This window comes from Pollicipes pollicipes, unplaced genomic scaffold (genome assembly GCF_011947565.3).
Source record: "Pollicipes pollicipes isolate AB1234 unplaced genomic scaffold, Ppol_2.1 Scaffold_4002;HRSCAF=4701_pilon_pilon_pilon, whole genome shotgun sequence".
NCBI classification, from domain to species: Eukaryota; Metazoa; Arthropoda; class Thecostraca; order Pollicipedomorpha; family Pollicipedidae; genus Pollicipes; species Pollicipes pollicipes.
In genome coordinates this window covers 6,036,800-6,058,721 of record NW_023596420.1, presented here as the reverse complement: position 1 = coordinate 6,058,721, position 21,922 = coordinate 6,036,800, and the positions used below count along the sequence as shown (strand labels likewise).

General features: G+C 48.0%; 1 protein-coding gene across 1 annotated transcript; it reads left to right on the top strand.

Annotated features, from left to right (window-relative positions):
* Positions 1–15,177: 15,177 nt before the first annotated feature.
* On the top strand, positions 15,178–16,095 carry LOC119093461 (pro-resilin-like; the record flags this gene model as incomplete). The annotated part of the gene is made up of 2 exons (XM_037216415.1): positions 15,178–15,228; positions 15,382–16,095. Coding segments are annotated over 2 exons (636 nt in total), but the record flags the coding sequence as incomplete, so codon positions are not given.
* Between the last annotated feature and the right edge of the window lie 5,827 nt (positions 16,096–21,922).

The window sequence follows — 21,922 nt, the reverse complement described above, 5'->3', positions numbered from 1 at the left end:
GTGGGTGGGTGTGCGTGTGTGTGTGGGTGTGTTTGCGTGTGTGTGCGTGTGTTTATATCGAAGTCTTTATCATTTTTTACGGAGCCGTACTTAACTAATATCCGTAATTCCTAGCTTTGCCTTATGCATGGCCCGTGACAAAATATAAAACAACCCTCTGGGCTACATAACCCCGCTTGTGTGAGGTCCCTTGTAAAACACATACGAGCGGTGCGTCTGACCCAGAGTCTGAAGGCCTTTTTAACCAGTTCAGCGGTGCGTCGTTGGCATCGACTCCATCTGAGGATAGAGGGTCAGGCCATGCTGTGCACCGTGCTCTGCGTGCATCTCACTAGTGCAGTGATCCGATGTTCCGCAATCATTAGATGTATGCACGTGCCGGAGCGCCATTGGCAGTGACTGCACGTGCGAGGGGCTCACCCAGGGAGGAGGCCCTACGTGCAGGCAGGCACTACCGGTGCGCCTGACGGGCATTTACGAGAACAACATCCTCGCTCCATGCATTGCTTAACCCACTTGTTGGCGGCGACTGCGATGCCTGGAGCTGGCTCGGCGCCGGCTTTTTAGCCCCTGTTTTTAAGCTGGGGCAACCTTCATGACGATCGGTGCATCTGCCTTTAGCCAACTGTACCTTAATATCAGTGTATTTCATCGTACAACAGGTGTATGCACCTGCTCCCGTCACGCATCTCAAAATGGATGAGGTTTGGCGGAGCTCATCGGACGAGTTTAGGCCGCTTTAAGTAAAGGCAAACTTCATTGGCCAAATCCCACTGATCGCACTGACTCGCTCAATATCTGTTGGCGAACAAAATGAGCACTGCGAATGTCACGTGACACTACTGACGGAAGATTGGCGCACATTGCAAACAGCCAAAGGAGCTCTAACCATTGACATAAATGTGCGCTGACTTCCCTCAAACTCTCTCCCTCTCTCCTTCTACACACAGCTAGCACAGCACAGTTATATGACGCTTAAGCGGCGTGGTCCATATTTGTATGGGGTTTTGAACTGAAATAGCCATCTTGAAGATAATTCAGCGCAGGTTGCATCCCCGCCTTCTTAAGACCTAAAATCCTCTACTTTTTGAGCTAAACGCCCGCAAAAAAGTGTAAACTATTTTTTGCAGACTATTTCAAGGCTACTAAGGCATGCATAGCGCCACAGCGACTTCTTTAAAATCCTGGCACCCCATTAGCCCTGCGGCGTTCAAGGCCAAGAAAAATATAATCGTCGAGCCGTTCAGATCTGGCGTCTGTGAGTTCAATGAGTTCAATTTTCGGATATAACCACCGTCAACTGGCTTTCGCAAGTCGTACAAAGTACGATAACGTCATCAAGCAATGATGCATTGTTTGATGACGTCAAATGACAATGACGATGCACAGTAAAATGACGCATTGAGAGGCATGTTTACTACACGGAGAAACTGTGCTGTCGAGAACAAAGCAGTTGAAGATGTTGAAGCAAGCATCAAATATGATGAAACAAGCTTGCTTATAACTGTTGGTGTTCTTCTGAGTAGAACAAGCTATTGCCAACGACAGCATTTTTCTGTTAAGTAAATATGCTGCTCAATACTTCACTGTCTAATTATGTCATCGTACTGTGTACAACATTGAGAGCCAGCTGTCGTCCGTTATATCTGGAAATCGTGCCCACGAACACCAGATATGACCAGCTCGACGGTAATTTTTTGCTTGGCCTTGATCACCCCACGGCTAATGAATTATCAGGACTTCAATGACATTATTATGGCGTTATGTATGCATGAGTGACCTTGAAAGAGTCCTTAAGCGGTTTGGACATCTTCGCGGATGTGTAGTTCGGAAACTAGAGGGGTTTAGGTCCTATGAACAGCAGTGCTGTTAACTGCACTGCATGATCTTCAAGACGGCTCTTTCAGCTCCAAACCCCACACAAATATAGAGCACTCCCTTTAACATGCGCCCGGGTGGCCGGCTAGGTACCCTTCGCTCGGGTGGAGGGTCAATTTGACCCACTGAGATCTCGGGAACTAAGAAAGCTAGACACCAAATTTACAGGGTGTGTTGACCTGCACGTGAACTCACCTCATTAATCATGTTTATGACTTCTTATTGTTGAAAGCCTGCGTTTTTTAATTGAAATTTCCTGTTAACTCTTTGAAAAGATCCTCCTTGGTGGACCCCCATCTATGCAGCCATTATGCGTATTAGCATGATTGGCTGGCGAAACGAAAAAAACGTGATCCGCTTCGGGATAAGTGGTTTTGTGATAATATTTTTCCTGTTCAACAGCTGGCTGTAAAGCATGATGGGTCGACACCTGAAGGCGTTGAAGTTTTAATGATTGCCCTCTTGGCCAGCATATAAGCCGCCTATCGTGACACGTTTCCGCACCACGTTGGCGTCGCGCGGCGGACGCGCACCTGGGTGCCCATCGAACTTCAGCTGTTTTGACGCTCCTCGACGATATATTTGAGTAGAACATTAAATCGACAAGAGCTTATGAATGTATACCGTTTCATCAATTTTGGATAGCAATGACGTATATCGTCATAAAAATCATGGATTGCCAAAGAATTGGTAATTTTCCTGCAGCATAGCCATCCGCATGAAGATACAGAAGATCTGATTCTTCTTCTTCTTCTGATCTGAAGATCTGAAGAAGATCTGACATAAATCGTGCGATAAAAAATGGCCACGACTTGGAAACTAAAAATGTTAGTGTAATGGGCGTTGTACTAATAAATGCGAATCGATCGGAGTTTTGTCAAGGGTTGAGCGTTCTGTTATAAACAAGCACAACACAAGTAAGGAAAAAATGTTGTAATGCTCGAAATCTGACTTCTGATTTTTGGATCAGTTGCACTGCTGACTAGCTGCTCTCATTGGTATCAGACCTCGAATTTTTGACGAACAAGGATTGCAATGCGCCTTTTGCCAGGACCATTCCCTTTCTCCCACAACCACTGCGAGGTTTTTCGTCGCCAGTTTGGGCAGGGTCTCCCACTCGTCTGTGCAGTCTTAGATTGTGTCAAACGCTGGATCGGATGGCATCGGTAAAAGGAGGGGAAGCTAACGGACCGGCGTACTGAGGAGTTCGGGCAAATTGGGGAGGCATATCAGCGAAGCCCAACTGAATGCGCCGGGATAATTGATAGTACTATATCTACTCATAGTATATTCATAGTACAAAATACCTAAGCCAAGAACGTGGCATGTATTGCCCATGCCTGTACGATATCCCGAAAAGAAATGAAGTTGAGGTCATATAAAACTACGATGACAAACGCCCCAAAGCAAGCAGCAAAGTGCTGAGAAAAGTGTTTGTCGATGCGATGATGTTAGAGTTAAACTGAACACTGACCGGCGGTTCCTTAAGCAGGTGACGTTCCTAGGTGAATCCATCTGTCACGTGACCGGCACGGCGAACAGGCATCACCTGAGTGGTACGGTGAACGAGCATCACGTGACCGGCACGGTGAACAGGCATCACGTGACCGGCACGGTGAACAGGTATTACGTGACCGGCACGGTGAACAGGTATTACGTGACCGGCACGGTGAACAGGCATCACGTGACCGGCACGGTAAACAGGCATCATGTGACCGGCACGGTGAATAGGCATCACGTGACCGGCACGGTGAACAGGCATAAATGTCGACTCTGGTGCCAGGAGCGTCCCACCGGTAAGCCCTTTAGGACCACGGGGTTTAGGTTTAGGGCTTAGGTTAGGCTTAGCTCCGCACCTCAATGTTTGGTGTTCTCAACACCCGAGTCGAGTGATTCTCCTTCTTCCATGGCAGATTTTTTCAGAAGAAACTTACCTGAACACGCTGCAATTTTTGTTGCGGAGGTCAGGGTGCCTCGAGAACATTTATTCCATGGTGGAGTGCTATCCCACTTTGAGAAAACAGCAAACAAAAAAAAAATTGGTTCGGACGTTTTCCAGGGAGTGGATTGAAAGAGGGGGACCGATAGCGGCGACAACGAGGTCTCCAAAGCAGATCCCGTTTGATTTTTTCCTGCGGGATCAAGTTTCAGGCCCGATATACCAAAGAAGGGTGAAATATCTGGAGGACCTCTAGGAACGCATCATCATCGCATGAGGATTTGCGGCAGAAGACGTGTCAGGGAAAACCTGATGACTCAGCGAAATACCTGATGGTGATGGCTCGTCCGACGACTTTGTGTGTGCCGCGCTGTCCTAAGGTGCACATGGAAATACACGAAGCGTAATAACCCTTTCGTGTCTTTCTTACATTTTAATTAAAGGTGGATATTTATGCCTGCGTTAATTGGCACTTGTCATTCTGTATGGTATGGTTTCTACCCACCCTGTATATCAGTCATTTTATGATTAAACACTTCTAAATAAATTTCTAACTGTTTTAAATGTGTTAGTATTTGTAGAAAAGCATGGTTTTAGTGCGTTTGAAGCACCTGATTACAAAAAAGGGACTGAATCAAACTGTTTGGAGTAAGGCATCTTACGCAGACCTCGAGTTTTAGATTTTGTTGTACAAAGGCGAAACACCTTCAGGCGACGTGTTATGTGCCGTGTTAGTTTCTGAATTTGGAGCTTATCCCAAAAAGAGTCCAATATAAACACATTTATAAATCAACATCTTTCTCTATTGCTTCGTTGCACCCTCCAACAAACTCGATATGAACAGAAAGCGAGAACACTCCCACCCGCGAGAACGGGTCATTGGCTGCACGAATTGAAGTCAATGGGTTGTCAACGACACCTGTAACAGCATAGGCCATTCGGTGCCAGTTATTCCACGCTCGTGTGACCCGTGACATGGCGCCGACTCACGGGCGTTCCCGAGCTCCCCGCACGTCACGATCTGGGCCGCCGGTGACTGCGGTCGGCGGGCTGGCAGCTGGGGGGGGGGGGGGGGCGTGAGGCCACTGCCCAGTGACTGTCCCTCGCGTCCGAGGTGGCACCCCACTCCGCGGGCGACGCCGGCGGCTGTCGGGTCGCGTGCAGAACCGGTGACCGTGCTGCGTCCCGCGCGCGCCCCGCGCGCCGCCGGGGCCGGGCTCGCCACCGTTGCGCAGGTTCGCCTGGGTAACGGAATGCAGTGGAATGTTGCAGGTGTTGCAGCGGAGCCGTCACCAGGGCGGGGCAGCACGAGGTCAGCCTGAGACGAGGGCCACCAAGACAGTCGCGGCGCGGCGGAGCACCTTCGTCCGCACGGCCTGCTGGGGCCGTACGTGGCCACTGCTCGCCACGTAGCTTTTTATGAAGTCATTCAAGCGCGCGCCAAGTGTTGACGCTAGTATGAAGCGGCGAGGGTGTTTCTTGCGTCAAATTCAACTCGGCCGCTTACTGTCGTAGACGAGAGGAGTATTGAGGGTTCCAGTTATCCGTACGAACCGTTTTGATATCCCACTTTTGTCATATGAAGCATAATTTTCTTGATCAGAGGAAAGGGGCTAATTTTTTTCACCGGGCTGAAAAAAGTAACTCATTCATGGAGGCTGAAAGAAGCACTTTATATTTACTCTAAACTACAGCGCGTCTTTCCGACCAGTTTCCGAGAAAACAACCAGCAATGGCGTATTCTGCATCTCGTGCATCATCTGACTGCGCTGTCGACCGGATACGATGCACATTAATCCGAGATGCAGACCTTATCGGTGCACTGGTGGCGTGTCGTACCGATCAATCGTCTCGGGGGCGTGCGGATCTGACCTCACGACCCGGACGTCAGCACCTTCCCCCGGGCCGGCCGTGTTATCGGACCGTTGGGCCGCGATGCGCCACCAGACTCTGGCACGTGCTGCGCTAAGCACCTTATATAGGACCACATAACGGCGTCACGTTGCGTCACGTTTTGGTGGCCAGCGGGTTGCATCAGCCATGGCTAGTGCAAAGAGCGCCAGCGGTATAAAGATTACACTGCAGTATGTACATAGCCGAGTAATGTTCATGGCATAGTTCTCCCAAAAGACTGTCTTGCCTTTATGTACATCTGGTACAAACCTGGCTGTTTTGCTGTTTTATTCACATTTCTGTGATCTGAACATGTTATGCATTTTAGCGCATTTGTTATCACAGGAGCCATGGTGTGTCACATCGGCAGCGTGCTCCACGACGCTCACTTATCAAAGGCTATGGTGACGCAGAGTGACCAGACCGCGTGTGGACCAACTGATAAACAGGTTTGATAGGCAGGTTTGTTCAGGATTGGTACCGCACATCGACTCAGTGTGCTATTGGCAATAGGGCTAACGGCCCATTGGTTTGTGGGGTTTTGTGTCACATGCTTCTGCGGAATATGGAATAGTTTGTGCAGCTTTACCTAGCTCTGAATGCTGGCTGTTCCACTTACAAAAAGCAGTTCGATGGAGAAAACATATGAATAAGGACTAAAAAAGCACTACCACTACATTTCAGTCCAAAAAAGGTCAGCACCTCATCCTGTTACCTCAGAGCATCCCTAAGGATTCGTTTTGAAAAAGTTCTGAATGGTTGTGGACAAAGTGTCGATATGTTTTTGCTCAGTTTCTGCTTTAATGGGAAGCTTCCGATCTTGTCAGTTTTTAATCCATGACTTGTTTTTCTATGTCAGGCGGCCCCCGTTGTGCTATAAATTACAAATAATGCTTGTTTACACTCCGAGGAGGTTTTTAGCTTACTCTTTTCAGCTTTATCACTTCAAAATGCATAACGATTGTTTGGCTGGTTTTGCAAGGTCAGGCTAACCAAGTTGTGCCTTCCTTGTGCATCAAAACTTGGCCTTTGTGATCATATTTGGACTTATGTGCGTCATGCCGTTTAAATATTATCTACAGACATCTTACAAATTTGGGATGATTTCTAGCACTGTTTTCCCCATTGATGTAGTACTTGATATAGCTGGGCGGGCCAATGTAACAATCGCATCAGTTCATCCGACCTGGCATGACATCAGAGGCCACATGTGCTGATATCCACTAGTGCCTACCGGACAGAGTTTAAAAACTGTTCGGTAGGCACTAATGAACAGAGAGCACTTCAAGACAGAAAGAGAGAGCTTGTTTAGGAGAGCTCGTTGCATAGCTCTATTCAACGCCGTTGCCGGAACGTCGTAGCGTGCTTAGTTCTTCAGATAACAAGAGGGGTCTGTGTAATTTGGCCGTCGTTACCTGATTTGACCTGTCAATGTTCGCATCCGCCAGCACTTAGTTACACACATCAGAAACAGTTCGCCGAGTGCTTTCCATTGCCCTTTTCTCTGTGAGATCTTCGGGAGTATCTGACGATAATCATTTACGTAAAGCTGCCCACATGCAACGATCAAGCTATCTGTTTGTGACGTTTGTGGTCCGTTGATTCCTGTCCAAGTGGAGCGTAGTGCCATCTACAGCCGGCGTTTTCACGGCAGGCAGGCATGCACACAGGTGCAGATTCAGCTGCAACTAGGCCACGGTGGTGATGACTCGGCCCCTTGATTGGTGAGCGAATGGCACGAGCGGGAAAGCACACATTTGACTGTGTGCAGCAACCAAGCCACCACGACAGATAAATTGCAAGAGTTAACAGCAAACACAGGACCTCATCGGAAAAAACTTAAAGTATATGTGGACCGAGAAAAAACTTCCTCTTTGCCACCAACATTGTCATCTTGTGATAATCATATCATTTTAGAACGACTTATTCAATGGCTCTCTTATATGGAACACAAAATATTTACCAGATGAGGTAAAAGTCGTCAGCAAAAGACTGTGTAACAAAAGCATGACAAAGGAGTTGTTTGCATAACCTGGTAAGACAAAATCGGTAGAGACGTAAGTAAAGATGTAAGCCAGGCCGCGTTATCCAGTGTAAATAGCAGCTGCATGAATTATGATAATTGATTTTCTGCGATGGTTAAATATCGCCCGTTGCAATGCAATCACCATTTTTGCGACACATAATGCATCACATTTAACACGCGCCCGGGTGGCCGCCTGAATACCCTTTGCTCGGATGGGGGGTCGATTTGGCCACCCTGAGATCTCAGGAACTAAGACAGCTAGCGACACCACGTTCACAGCGTGTGTTTGCCTTTACGTAAATTCAGTTAGGTCAAATTTTGAGGTTCCTAGGTCATGACGCTCTGGTCAAATGAGATCAAACGAGGTCAAACTCCAGGTTGGTCTCCAGGGTCCCCAGAACCTAGATAACTGTTTGTAAGCAAAAGGCCACATGCTCATTTAAAGTACTTAAAGCAAGTGACCTTGTTTGATCTTATGAAGGTCATGGTGAGCAAAATCATACAAAACTGCTCTGAGTTTTTCATTTGAATAAGCAACAAAGATCACTCCAGACAATATGTTTCTAAAAAAAAAAAAATGTTGACCCGGGTCATTTCAGGTTAATGACCTATTCTGACCTCTAAGAAGTCCATAGAAAATGCATAATGCGGTTCCTGCTATCAACAAGTTGGAAATGAGCACCAGGGACTATCCCATGCAACGCGCCCCAGAGTAATAAAACAGGTTAGTTATGAGCTTGGCTGACCTTCATACCTGACCTAAGGCCGATTTAATTTGCTCATTCAGTTGGTGTGTTGCCTAACAAAGCATCTCAGATATATAGCTTCGTCTAACACTCCGATGCTGCATCAGATTGAACGGTTCCCTAGAAATGGACTTCGCTGAAACCATGGTCTGGTTTTGGCCTGCCGTAGGTCAGTGACCTTGCAAGCTGCATCTAAATTTTTGATGTCGAACGGTTTGCTATTCAACTGTCTACAGCTATGAACAATTTGGCTGTTCGTAAATTGCTTCGGACAAACCTATGGGGGGATTCAATTTAACTCCCTCTTACCCGAGAGCGTGTTAAACAGGATATGATCCTTTTCATGTTGTTTCCGATGCATTTTGTTGACTACTCAGTTTGAAAGCATAACATCAAATACAGTCCCATACTTTTTTGCAGTAAAAGGCCGGTTTCACTATGCCGGGATATCCCCTTTGCATTAGCTCGTGCGTATGGTACTACAAATACCACACGGGCCGGTAAAATAGCTTCCCAGGACCGACGTCGCTGTTTACATTTTTGCCCTACGCCAAAAGACGAGGGCAGTAATTTCAGGACACAGTCCTGGAAAATTTTCCCCGGCCCGAGTGAGGTATACCCTTTACCAAATGCTGGAGCGTAACGCAACATGTATATATACTTGAAGCCATCCCTCCAACCATATTTGGGTTATGACATCGGAGAATAGGACCATGAAGAAACAATTACAGACTTGATTCTATCTAGCCGTAGTCGAGCCACCATCTGTGACCACCGCTTTTATCAACACCAAGAGTTATCGGAAATGCATCCTTCCGCCAACAATGCCGGTTATAACCAAATGACCTTGAGCGGTCGCAAAGCTTCCACAACATCGGCAGTCCGAAACAATTTCTTTAAATCACAGCCGCATTTTCTCCCAATGACGGTCTGCTCATGAACCGATCAAATATCTCGGTCCGTCTTCAAAAAATTTTCCCCGGGTCAAAACGCGCCGAGGGGAAATGCTATACACCACGCAAGAGGGAAAGTAAAAGCCATATCACAGCTTTTGGTAAAAATTGCGCCTCAGCTCATTTTTATCTGAAAAGACGCTTTTGAACGCGGTCCAAAATATCTTGCTATTTCAAACGCAAACAGACATTCGGACCAACAGACGACTGAAATTTGTAGAAACTGTGTTCGACTACAGTTGCTGCTCTGGATGATTCACAATATTTCAAAGTAGCGTTTGGTAATAAATTGCATTTGTGATAAAACGGTGTTTTTGGGACATATTTTGATGTCGATGACGGCTCCTTACTACGGCTTTATCAAAAACACCCTGGAATTGTTTCCTCGTAATCCTTTAATCCGATGTCAGAACCGCAGTTTGGTGGGAGGGATGACCTTAAATTGATTTTCATGTCCTGTCATACAACGGGACTTGGTAAAACCTATACCACACTTGGGCTGGAATCGCTTTCAGGGGCATTGGTCACTGTGGTATCTCTACCCTCGACCTTTAGTATCGGACAGCGATGTCAACAGCAGCCTCGGTCCCGGAGATGTTTTTTTCCCAGCATCGTGTGGAATTATGTGATACCGTGCCACAAAAGGTTGAATACACGGAAAAGATCATGCATCACTGCATAGCTGCTTAACGAAATGACAGTGTAGGGAGAAAACCGGCGAAAGGATGGCCTTAAAATTGGAGAGAACCGATAACAAAATGCGGTAGGGATAGAAATACAGCCATTGGCAACTAGTTGAAAAGTCAAAATGGGCACCCAGTTGTATTTCGGCCATTCGCGGTGGTTGTGCTTGACCAAAATAATCAACCATATAACTGTGTCTAGACATTCCTTTTGAGTCGAACACTATATACAGTGTGCATTTGGGAACACCGTAGTGCGGGATTGGATTTCAAGAGGTGATCCTCAACGGGGTGGAGAGATATTCCACTAATCATGTAGCACTTTCTGACATGCCGCCCTTGATATCATTAGGGATGCCAGATGGAGTGTGACGTCACTGATGACGCGCTCTCAGCATCTGCCTTTGCCCTGTGCAACGCCCTATCAAATCCACACTGGAAATATCTACCAGTCCCCCCGAACACAAATGGAAAAAAGACGTGCTAAAAATTAAGCATATGGATGCCCGACAACTTGATCTAACTTTTGTTAGCTCTCGCGGCTGTTCTCGGATGCCGGGTCGATGACGGTTGTGCTGCTTTCATCTGCTCCGTTCTTTCCCCTTTTCACTGCGACACAGCCCTCTATAACCCTGCAGACGAACTCCAGCTGACGCCAAATGACATCATTTGCTTTGCTTGCTTTTTTGCTATTTTTAACTGTTTTACTTTTTCCGTTATTTACAAATGACATCATTCAATCACAGAGGATAGCGTTATGCCACCGGAGGTCAGTGCTCAATCTCTCATTATTCTGACTTAGGGCGGGCGTTCATCCTATGCTTCATTTTGGATCATGTTATGGTCTAAGTGTAAAGGTTGTCTTGCTTTGGAAGATATCTAAGGTTTGGTCTTTAGCGAACCTGACCGGTCATGACATTTAAATCATCATCAACCGTGTCGATCACTTAAATCACGATATAAATGCCTTTTGGATGAACTCAGCGCAAAGTACTAGCAACTTTCCTGACGATGCAAGGTCGAATGCAAGTTTCCCAGACCAGGAAAATCGGTTTAGCGACCCCGTGTGGCACTATCTAATACTGCGTTTTGAAAACGTGAAGATACTTAAAAAGTTTAGAAAGCGTTTTGTTTACGTTTAGGACGTCTTGGACAACGCGTAGACCGCTTCGGAAAGTGCTTTGTAAGATCTGGGGTGCTGTAAAGCGATGTTTTAGGGTCCTTGTTGTTCCTTGCCTGCATAAATCACATCGTGGAATGATAAAATTGCGATGTACGTTTATTTCCTGATGGCGTGGTTACATGTGCACACCTTGGCTGTACTGGCCTTATGAACGCAGTTTTGCGGGAAAGTTGATGCTCAATAGTAGACTGGTGTGACAAATGGCTGGTGGACTGAAATGTTTTCAAATTCGCCTTTATGCGAATAAAGAGAGATAGATCTCCAACGGCCCCGCTCCAGGTTTTGAATGAACGTGTGGTAAAAGTGTGAATGAATGTGAGTACACTCGCGTGTGAATATCAGATAGGTTTAACTGGAAAACACCAAAAACATAGATGAGAAAGATGACCAGACTCTCAGGTTTGCCAAGAAAGTATCTAGCGAATGCCCAAGACATATAAAAATAAATGCCAATGGTTAATTTGTCACGCCCATGGCAAGATATGCGCGCTGTGTATATAATGTCACGCACTTAGTTCATAGCATAGAAATGGTCAAGGGGAGGGCAACCAAATTTGTTTTAGTGCAAGCACCACGCCCAAGAGAGTGTAGACAATGTGTTTGCAGTACTGCGTTTAAGGCCGCCAGAATTTTGACCAGAGGCTTTGGCTTTGTCGGCTGTCTAAATTGCGTAATGGACACATCAATGTTACGTTGAAAACGTCATTGTTAGACGAAACCATGTCGGATAAAGGATCATTAAATAAATATTTGCTTACTATTATTGTGTCGGGTACTAGGTTATCGAAGTATGATGTCGGGTATTAGGTGTTTAGCGCATTCTCGTCTTCTTTGTTATCACACCTCATTTTTTTCTTCTTAAAACGACCCGAGATTGGAACCGGGTTGATCCAGCTGTAATATCCAAGTACGAACATGTTGGAAAAATTATGAAAATATTGATGAGATTATCTTTATTGGTGTAACTGTACTGTAACTGTCACTGTTGAGTGCGCCTGGTGTGTAGTTTCTAGCTATCGTCATATGGTTAACGTTGCAAATGCTGTGTGACGTTTTTAGCGCGCAGAATTCTCAAGCATAGCGCTCATATACTTTTAAATATCTAGTTCTCTGTGCGGTATATGTATAGTATGCCGTGTTTTTTGGGTAAAAGTCGCATACCTAATGTTGAATACTGTCACGACCTTAACGAAAAACAGCCTTAACAAGAGACTACAGGTATCAGTGGTGCTCAGCATGCACCCATTTTCCCCGCTCTTGCATGCTGGATAGAAAGAGCTGCTGCACAAGGATTGAAGGAAGCATCGCGAGGCGCTGAAAGTCCTCATTTGGCCGCGCATACTTCTGAGAACGAGATCATGGATCTGTCATTTGACAGGGCATGACTTAAACGTACGCTCCGATTAAAAAGCTCGGGATCAAATGAGGTCAGGTTAAAAGATTCTCACTCAGGTTGTCAATGCCCAAGTCGTCAACACTCAGGCTGCCAACACGCCATTATGTTTCACTGACCAGTCGGAGCGATACCTTTGAAAAGCGCACGGGCTGTACTGCCTTGGCCTGAAAACGATCAAAATAAGATACCATGCTTCACCACATTTCATTAACCTAAGCGACTGTATGCAGTATGCAGAGCTTTGTTGAAGCGTGTTTTAGCCATACGTCATTTACAGGCACTTTTTAAGAGTACCAACAGCCTAAGCCCTGTTCTGCAGCAAATGCTCTGTGCTGGAAGGCAACAATTTATCCCAGCTTCCGTCTTGCCTCATGTCAGAGTACCTTACGCAGAGCATGGCGTTGCAACATTGCTTTTGGTGCTTAAATGGCTCCACAACACTTGATATTTAACTCGCTGTTCCAAGAGAATTTAACTTGATATTTAACTCGCTGTTCCAAGAGTCTTCCACCGATAGATATAGACGGGGCAGCCTGGCAGACACAGACCCCCTAGCCCTAACGCATTCACCATATTACGTTTAAACAATCTCTGACCACTGGAAAAGACTATTTTGCTAATTAGCCCTCGCCCTAATGCGGGCCTCGGGGCTGTTAAGCCTCCTCAAAATAAGTCGGGAACGGTTTTGCACATGATGCCGAAAGTTGGGTTAGCTGTGCTCTTATTGTTTGCGCACATCCTCCAAAATGTTAGGTTTCTAAGGTCAACGGTTCGCAGCCGGTAGCCTCTTTTCGAGGTGATGTTGGAGAAATTGTGCTCAGAGCGGCGAATAACTTTCTTTCGTAGGAGGTGCTGTCCAAAGAGGTTTCCGAGGCTGCATGTCTTAACGTGCATCACTGTGAACTGCATTAATATCGCTCTGACTGCCCATGCATGGCTGCGCAATCCGATGTCGAGCTCGGCCAAACTTAGACCTTGATGGTCAGATATGGGTTGCTATCTATGATATAGACCACATCATCTTATTGTGTAAATCATGGCCTTTGAACAAACATAAGATAGATCTTGCGACGACGAAAGACATCTGCAACGCCGTCCTCTTCTCTGACGTGGTTTGTTAGTTCTCGCTGTGGTCGAACGGGCTGATTCAAATTCCACAATGGTCTTCAACCCTTTCGCCAGGCATAACATGTCACAGTAACACCTGTCAATATCCTCTGGTGTTTACCTGATACAGTTGTTTTCAAGGGCTGTGTAACAGATCCAGCAACAAGATCCAGGAGACTTTCGCTCAACCAATGGTCCGCCCCATACAAAATAACTAAGGCCACGCAATACTGCGTCTCAAAATTCACATCGGTTCAACTTTTCTTTGGCAACACGACTAAGATGACCAAGAATTCCATCTGTGCGGTCTGGTGATCACACCGCATCACCCTCGTACCTCTCGACACTCACACGTCCAGGCCATCACATCTGCCGACCACTACACCTCCTGGACCGCAGCCCGCTGCCGCTCACACATGCCGCTCACACAGCTTGGTCCCTCGACCATCCAGACCATCACACCTCCCGCCCACCAGACGTTCAGGACCCCAGCCCGCTGCCCGTCGCACATCCTGACCTTCACACCGCCTGCCCCTGACACGTGGCAGTGCGGCGCCGCTCGACTACCGCATCGCAGGCGCTGCCGAGCGGGCGACCTTTCACCGGGCCCGCCGGCGCCCCAGCGGCCTTCGAACGCCGGCGTCGGGTCACACGGCCGGCCGGTCATATATAACCGGGCGTCGACACGACGTCGTCACACTGCTGCCTGCAGTCCGCTCCTGCATCATGCGACTGAGACAGGTGGGCAGGCGGCGGTGGCCTGACTCGGGCGGGTGTGGGCGCAGGGAGCAGGGTTTGGGGCGCGCCCAGCTATCGTCAAAGGTGCAGCAGATGGATGGCTGGAGTTTACTAAACGATCCGATTTCAGACATATGACACCCATCCAGCGGGCAAACGCCCTACCTCACATAGATGTGACAGCTTGATTGAAGAGAGCTAAAGATTCGCTTCGCTTGCATATCGTCCCACGTCTCGCCTTACTCCTGTTTGAGAGAGCTTTTCCCACAACTGTCCAGCAATGTTTCGTAGATCAAGATCGTGACGCCTGCCCAGCCCGACCGCACAAGTCCAGGGGCCACCTAGCACTGACGTCGCTTTGTTCGTACTCTTGACAGGTTCTGTCGTTGTCCCTTGTGGTCGCCACCTGTCTCGGCGACGGTCGAGGCAGCGGTGGTGGCGGGCGGCATCATCGGGGACCCCAGGGTCTAGGCGGAGAGGTCATTGGCCTCGGCCTGCCGCGTGGAGGTGGTAGTGGAGGATATGGCGCTCCTGCGTCTGGCTACAGCGGCCCTAGCGTGTCTTCCGGCTACGGTGGCCCCAGCGTGTCTTCCGGCTACGGTGCGGCTCTCGGCGGCGGCGGCGGCGGATACGGCTCGGGTGGCGGCGGCGGCGGCGGCGGCGGCGGATACGGCTCGGGCGGCGGCGGCGGCGGCGGCGGCGGATACGGCTCGGGCGGCGGCGGCGGCGGCGGCGGCGGCGGATACGGCTCAGGCGGCGGCGGCGGATACGGCTCGGGCGGCGGCGGCGGCGGCGGCGGCGGCGGCGGCGGATACGGCTCGGGCGGCGGCGGAGGCAAGGGTGGCGAGTACGGGCCCGCCCGGAGCTACAGCGTTGTGTACCACCCGGCGCCGCGACGGAACTACGTCAGCGGAGCTCAGCTCTTCCGGGGTCGGCACTTCAACGGCGGCTACATCCCCACCAGGACCTTCTCCGCGCCACGTATCGTGAAGGGAGCATCCAGGCCCTCCGTAAGCTATGGAGGTGCTCCCTCGGGGGGCTACAGCGCCCCGTCTAGCGGATACGGTGCTCCCTCGGGAGGCTACAGCGCCCCGTCCAGCGGATACGGTGCTCCCTCGGGAGGTAGCAGCGCCCCGTCCAGCGGATATGGTGCTCCCTCGGGAGGCTACAGCGCCCCGTCCAGCGGATACGGTGCTCCCTCGGGAGGCTACAGCGCCCCGTCCAGCGGATATGGTGCTCCCTCTGGAGGCTACAGCGCTCCGTCCAGCGGATACGGTTCTCCCTCGGGAGGTAGCAGCGCCCCTTCCAGCGGATATGGTGCTCCCTCGGGAGGCTACAGCGCCCCGTCCAGCGGATATGGTGCACCCTCGGGAGGCTACAGCGCCCCGTCCAGCGGATATGGTGCTCCCTCGGTTAAATATTGATAGTCTCTTGTTCGTGTCGTCACCGTGGTAATTCTCGCAAACTTTGTGATGACACCAGATGCATGTTGAATGCTTTGCCGAAACAGAATCATTTTTGGAAGGTATTCTGCCCAGGCACTGTGGCTAACGAAGATGCTCAGAAGTGACTTACTGCCCAGAGATGTTGCAGGTAAATGCAATAAAGCTGGAACAAAACGCGTCGCTGGTCGGAGTTGGTATGCGCACGGACGGAATGGAGTGTGAGTGAGCGCACGGAGTAGGCGTACCTGTGTTCAGAACGTTCGGCCTGGCTTGTCCATGGTTGACACGCTGTTTAGACACTGCGACGGCTCTGCACTCAGACTGGGTGGCCCTATCAGGTGTCGTGATTGTCCCCCAGAGGCCGCAGCAAAGCGAGTGACTCGCTGGCACTTGCGGAGATGCGATGCAAATTCGGGACCGAATACGACAACGAGCCGTTGAAGTTAGGATGGGCTCAGATGCAATACCATGGTCTGTTTGCTGTGGTGTATTTTGGCACGGATGTAAAATAGTATCTTGTGTGCGACAATTTGCGTGTGCTATTTATTCATTCACAGGCAACATGCATTGAAGCACGTACCAGAAGCACAATAAGTAATAGAGGATATTTGAGCATATGAAAAATAGAGAACATTAGGGTGCTTTGTGCAATGTCACCGACGTCAAAGTAATCCAAAACAATCAGAAGCATTAACAACGTAAAAAAGGCACCCGATGGGAAACATTTATGTTATCATCGTGAGAAAACGGACAAAGAATACAACCGAATATTTGTTTCAAAAACACAAGCCTGAAGTCCGACTTCACTCCGCATTATAGTATTCCTATGATATTTTTACTGGGCCAAATGCAAGTCGCTGAAATGTTGCCCGTAGAAATTACAGCGCAACGAGCGGTGAGATGTGCATGGGAGTTGCAACATCCTGTTTTCATACTGCCTCGAAAGGTACTCAGTTGTATGATGAGTTACAAATTTAACCTGGACGCGCCGTTGAGACCGCCTTAACGGGCTCAAAGCTCAAAGTTTGCACATCTTCTGACAGCTGGGACTAACGGACGAACCTCAGGTATATGGTATTTACGGCGTTACGTAACCTTTTCCCACTGCATACTTAAGCTCCAAAAGACATAGATTGTAACAACATTCGTTGCAGAACTTCTGCGATGTCTACCAGCTGTTCCAACCTCCAACTTGTTGATTACGTGTAATGGTTATATCGACTGCATTATGTTGTCCACCTTGTGTCTGAGATTGAGAGGCGCTATAGTGTATAGGCTTGAGGATAACCAACACACTGTTAAGTAGCGTCCTCCAAGTTGTTGCAATAGATATTTCGATCGACCTAGCTATGACGGCGCGTAACACACTCTCCCTTCGCTTCCGGAACAATTGGGCAAAATTTATGCTCGCCGCCCGGGTCATCAAGGAGCGGGGCCGTTCGCCACACTTGACCCACGGCCGCGTGTGACCTGTGTAGGGGAATGTGCTCCAACGTTTTTGACGCTACGCAGGGTGTCACTGTATCCTAACGCCTGCTGCGAATTCGGAGGCCAAACCAAACATGTGATTGGTCGAAGACAGCGGTGCTGCCACAGTTCTAAACCAAAGGTTACTCGATCTATTACACTTCATGAAACCCCGGTTCCTATGGTGATTAGCCCCGAGACATCCCGAAAACGTGATGCTGGACGATGTTCTTGTTGCGGGTGGTAGTGCGTAAGATAACAGCGTTATAAGAGATATATGATTGATTTAAAACGTAATATTGCTGAGAGCCTCAGATCTGTTATCGACACGAATCATAAGCACTTGGATGTTGCTCTCCAAAAATTACGCTTATTTAGTCGACTTGTCTCGTCTTTTATATTGCTGGATAATCTGGCGCAGTGGCGAGAGGCCGTGTCCTTAACACGTTTTAAGCAAATTGAAATTACAAAGGAAAGCCTTGGGACGGAGCACGAGTGTGGGCGTCAGCACCGAGAATATGCCAACATATGTTACAAGTGCTAACCCGAATATAATTTCAACCAAGGTATGATGTTTGAATGTTCTTGAATAAAATATTTTAGGAATTGTTACCGCGTCAATGACTTGGGGCTGTCTGGTATCAAATAACATTTCGGTATGGTGTTGAATATCATTGAATGCCGTATAGAATCAAAAGGACTGAACACAAATTTACCCATCATTTATATATATATATATATATATATATATATATATATATATATAATAACCAGTTAAAGGTGCCCCGGTTGCCATCCCGGCTGCGCCATGGCCCCTGAGCGCTAGTATGCCCGATTCAGTCGCTGGCGCTCCATGATAAAGATGTGACGCCTTGTGTGGTGTTCTTTTTTAGATATACACGCTGGCCGCCGGCACCCTCAGGCCACGCAGTCGTCGGGCCAGTGGCCAGTGGCCAACTGAGCTGAGTGTAGTGTGCTAATCGCGAAGACGCCGCCGGCACACAGGCTGGGATCGTTGGCAAAGATGGGCGCAGCAAAGGTTCCGGGGTAGCCTTGGAGTGCGGCCTGTTTTACGGGTCGCCGATCCGCAAAGGAATGCGCTTGTCGGGTCACTGAAGCTTGCATTCTGGTTGTGACCAGGACGGTAGACTAAAAACTATGGCATGCCAACACAGTGGAAGTGCAATTCTGTGAACAGGGCGTACTGATCAATGGTGCTGAATCATTTGGTAATATCTATAAACAGAGCAGCGGACTGACCATGGTGCAAAGTAGATCGAACCCGGTAAGGGATATCTACTAATGAGTGCGGCTTCCGTGGAGTGATGGGCCAGGGAAACGGTGCGGCGTGGGAGCAAGCAGATGGCTTTGGAATAGAGATGGAGACGCCCCTGGACCGCATTCGTCACTATCTTGGCAACAGATGGGATTGAAATAGGTTGAAAATTCAATACTTTTATTATTGCCAGAGGTCGAAGAGGAATGGATCAGTGCATCTTCCTAAGGCAAACAATTCCGATTTGGTGTCAAACAAGACTTGGTGCGTAAAGTGCAAATGTGCGGAATGACACCGCGGGTTGCTTTTAACAACTCATTTCCAACTCTCATGATAAAGAATGAGAAGAAGAATAGAACTCTTTTTATTTTCGGTTAAGACCGTCATAAGAGGCTCATTTTAAATATAATTCAAAGTTCTTATGCAGTCAAGCGGACACGTTCGCTGTGTCAATCATATTTCAAAAAATGGCCGCCATAATTGGCGGAGGAAAATGGTTGGGCCGTTAATACATGTGCTCCAACGGAATGCAGTTGGGCAGACAGCTCCGGGAAGCTACCGCTCCCCGCCACCACGGCTGGTGCCCATACCAAAGGTTGCTAAAAGTCGTCCTTGACATCGCTGACCGACGGCAAGGTCACGTCTCGCGTTAGTTTTCTTCCAATAGTGATTCGGCGCATACTACGTCACATCAAACCGATCGGAACGGAATGGAACGGAACAGGGTTCGTGCACGGCAACGCACTTGTACCGTCCCTAGTATCGTTTACGTACAACAGAGCCCCCAAGGCGGTCGGCGGCGCAGTATTTCACGCACCGGTACCCATGATGACACGGCCTTGGCTCTCCGAGCGATCAGATCCAATCTGGAAGTGGGCATGGGAGCGTTTTTCATTCGGAGGCTTATTATTCCTAAAGGGTGTATGGTGATCAAGGACGTACCGAAAAAAAGAAATATATCACCGAATGTGTGCCGCTTATCGGTGGCGATGGCAGATCGAATCACAGCCGCCCAGTCGTGGTGCGACATCCGCTCAGTCATGGCACGACATCCGCGCAGTCATGGCACGACACCCGTTCAGTCACGGCACAACACGTTGAGCGGCGCAGTGACCTATTTCCTTCAATAGCTGACGGTTAACGTCGTCCAGCAATGTCACGCAGCATTTAAACAGAGGTGCAGAGGAACAGGCCTGTGCCTTGTAGGAACGCGTTTTGATAAAAATGCAATTCGCAATGAGCGCGTTCAAGATGTGACGAATGCATTAGTCTGTTGACTTGGTGGCAGTTTGGATGGAGAATATACAAGAAATCAGAAAGTCCTCTTCAGTAATAATAACACACCCCGGGGGGCTTGCAATGTCGTGTACGACTTAATTAGAAAGGAGAGAGAGAGAGGGAGAGATAGAGCTCTGCTGCTCTTGCCTGGCCTGTAGGTATCATTCATACGTGCCGCTCTCGGTTGGATTCGGCAGGCAGCTTTTCTCGGAGAATTATCCAGACATTTGGCGAACTATCTTGCTAACAGGGCACTGTTAACACGAAGACTTAACGCAATCAATTCCCCGTGTCGGGATATAACAACGGATATTTTTTCAGAGCATGGTCAGAGCAGCTTTTTGTTTTCCCCTGGTAAGTCTACATCATGACCAGTAGGTATTTGCCATCTAGACGCCGTGTTTTTTCGCCATGTCTAACCATGATATTTGAATCTTGCTTGATGATCATCGTGGATACAATTATTTTGTATGACAACTTTCCCTCTGCCGACGTACCCCTTATAGCAAACACCCAAGGCAAAAACAAAATCATCTGGACGGGCAGATATTATTATTGAGGAAGGTTTAACATCATTATGTTTTACCTGAGCGCTATCATGCCCTCTAGATTTCGCCACGCAGATGCAGTTTTTTGCCGCAAATAATTATTGATATGAGTCAAAAGCTGAATGAGGCTATAAGCAGTGTGATGATATAATAACAGATAAGTCGCAATAGGTGCGTGTGATCAGTTTAAGGAGTAATCTCAGTGGTCCTCAGCCTTTCAATGCCACGGCTCAATTCCATACACGGAAGCAATTGACGGTCCCCTTTGTGTTTTACATGCTGTGTATGCGTCTTTGGAAAGATGACCACGTCAGTGACTTTCCCAAATGTTTCTGAATTCAAATTGAGTGTTAAAGCCTATGATCTATCGGAATGCAATAAATGGCTGCCCTGAAAGTGAGGGATAAATTGAGCAAAACATGTGCTGCAACTCTTCGCGACTAGCGTAGCTGAGCGAGGTATCATATACATATACGGAATTGGGAAACCATGCAAAATATTTTATGACATACATGTGCTTTTTATGTCAGTGACAGATGCAAGAATCTTTCGTGAAGAGTGTAACTTACTCATCTTGTAAAGGCTTGATTTGTTTTGCTTATCTTGTGCACTGATCATTACGAGTATTACACCCGTATGGAAACATAAATGCATGCTAAATATACGGTTTCGAAATTTCAATGGTGACGGCGTCATTTTCATGAGGTAGATTTACAAATAACTTCTGCCTAAAATTCGAATGCAAATAAAGGCAACCTCAAAACCTTGCTCATAAAACCGTGAACCGTGTGCAGGGAGACCCGGGCATTCACATCTGCCAGTGGCAGATGAAAGGAGCGGGACTTTTTTGAGGTGGCAGATTTGTCGAAAAGGTGAAAGACACACATCGAAAGAACATAAAGGCTGCGCGTGCACATGGCTTGGAAGCACAACAATACACTAAAACGCTCATCTGGTGAAATCTTCAGTCTCGAAGCGTGAGTGCCGATGGGGGGGGGGGGGAGGGGAGGGGGCAATAGGTGCCATTTTTGCAAGTGTGGGTTTCAAAGACTTCGCATGCAAACCATGACAACGGTCACAGTTACACAAATGAACATGACCGCTTGCGCATAAACAGAACATGTTGAAAAATATAAGAAGCCACGCGACGAATATCGCTTTGAGTCGGTATAAAAGAGGCAACCTTATAATTTGCCAAGCATATGCAAAGCTCATGATATCTAAAGGCGGCTTTTGTTCGTGAATTTGAACTAATTCCAAAATTCCAACATCGAGAGAATTGCTGCAACCTCATCATACGGAAAAGCTTTCAATGTTGTAGTGAAACGTTAGGACATTAGGACATAACGCATTAGGACGTTGCAGC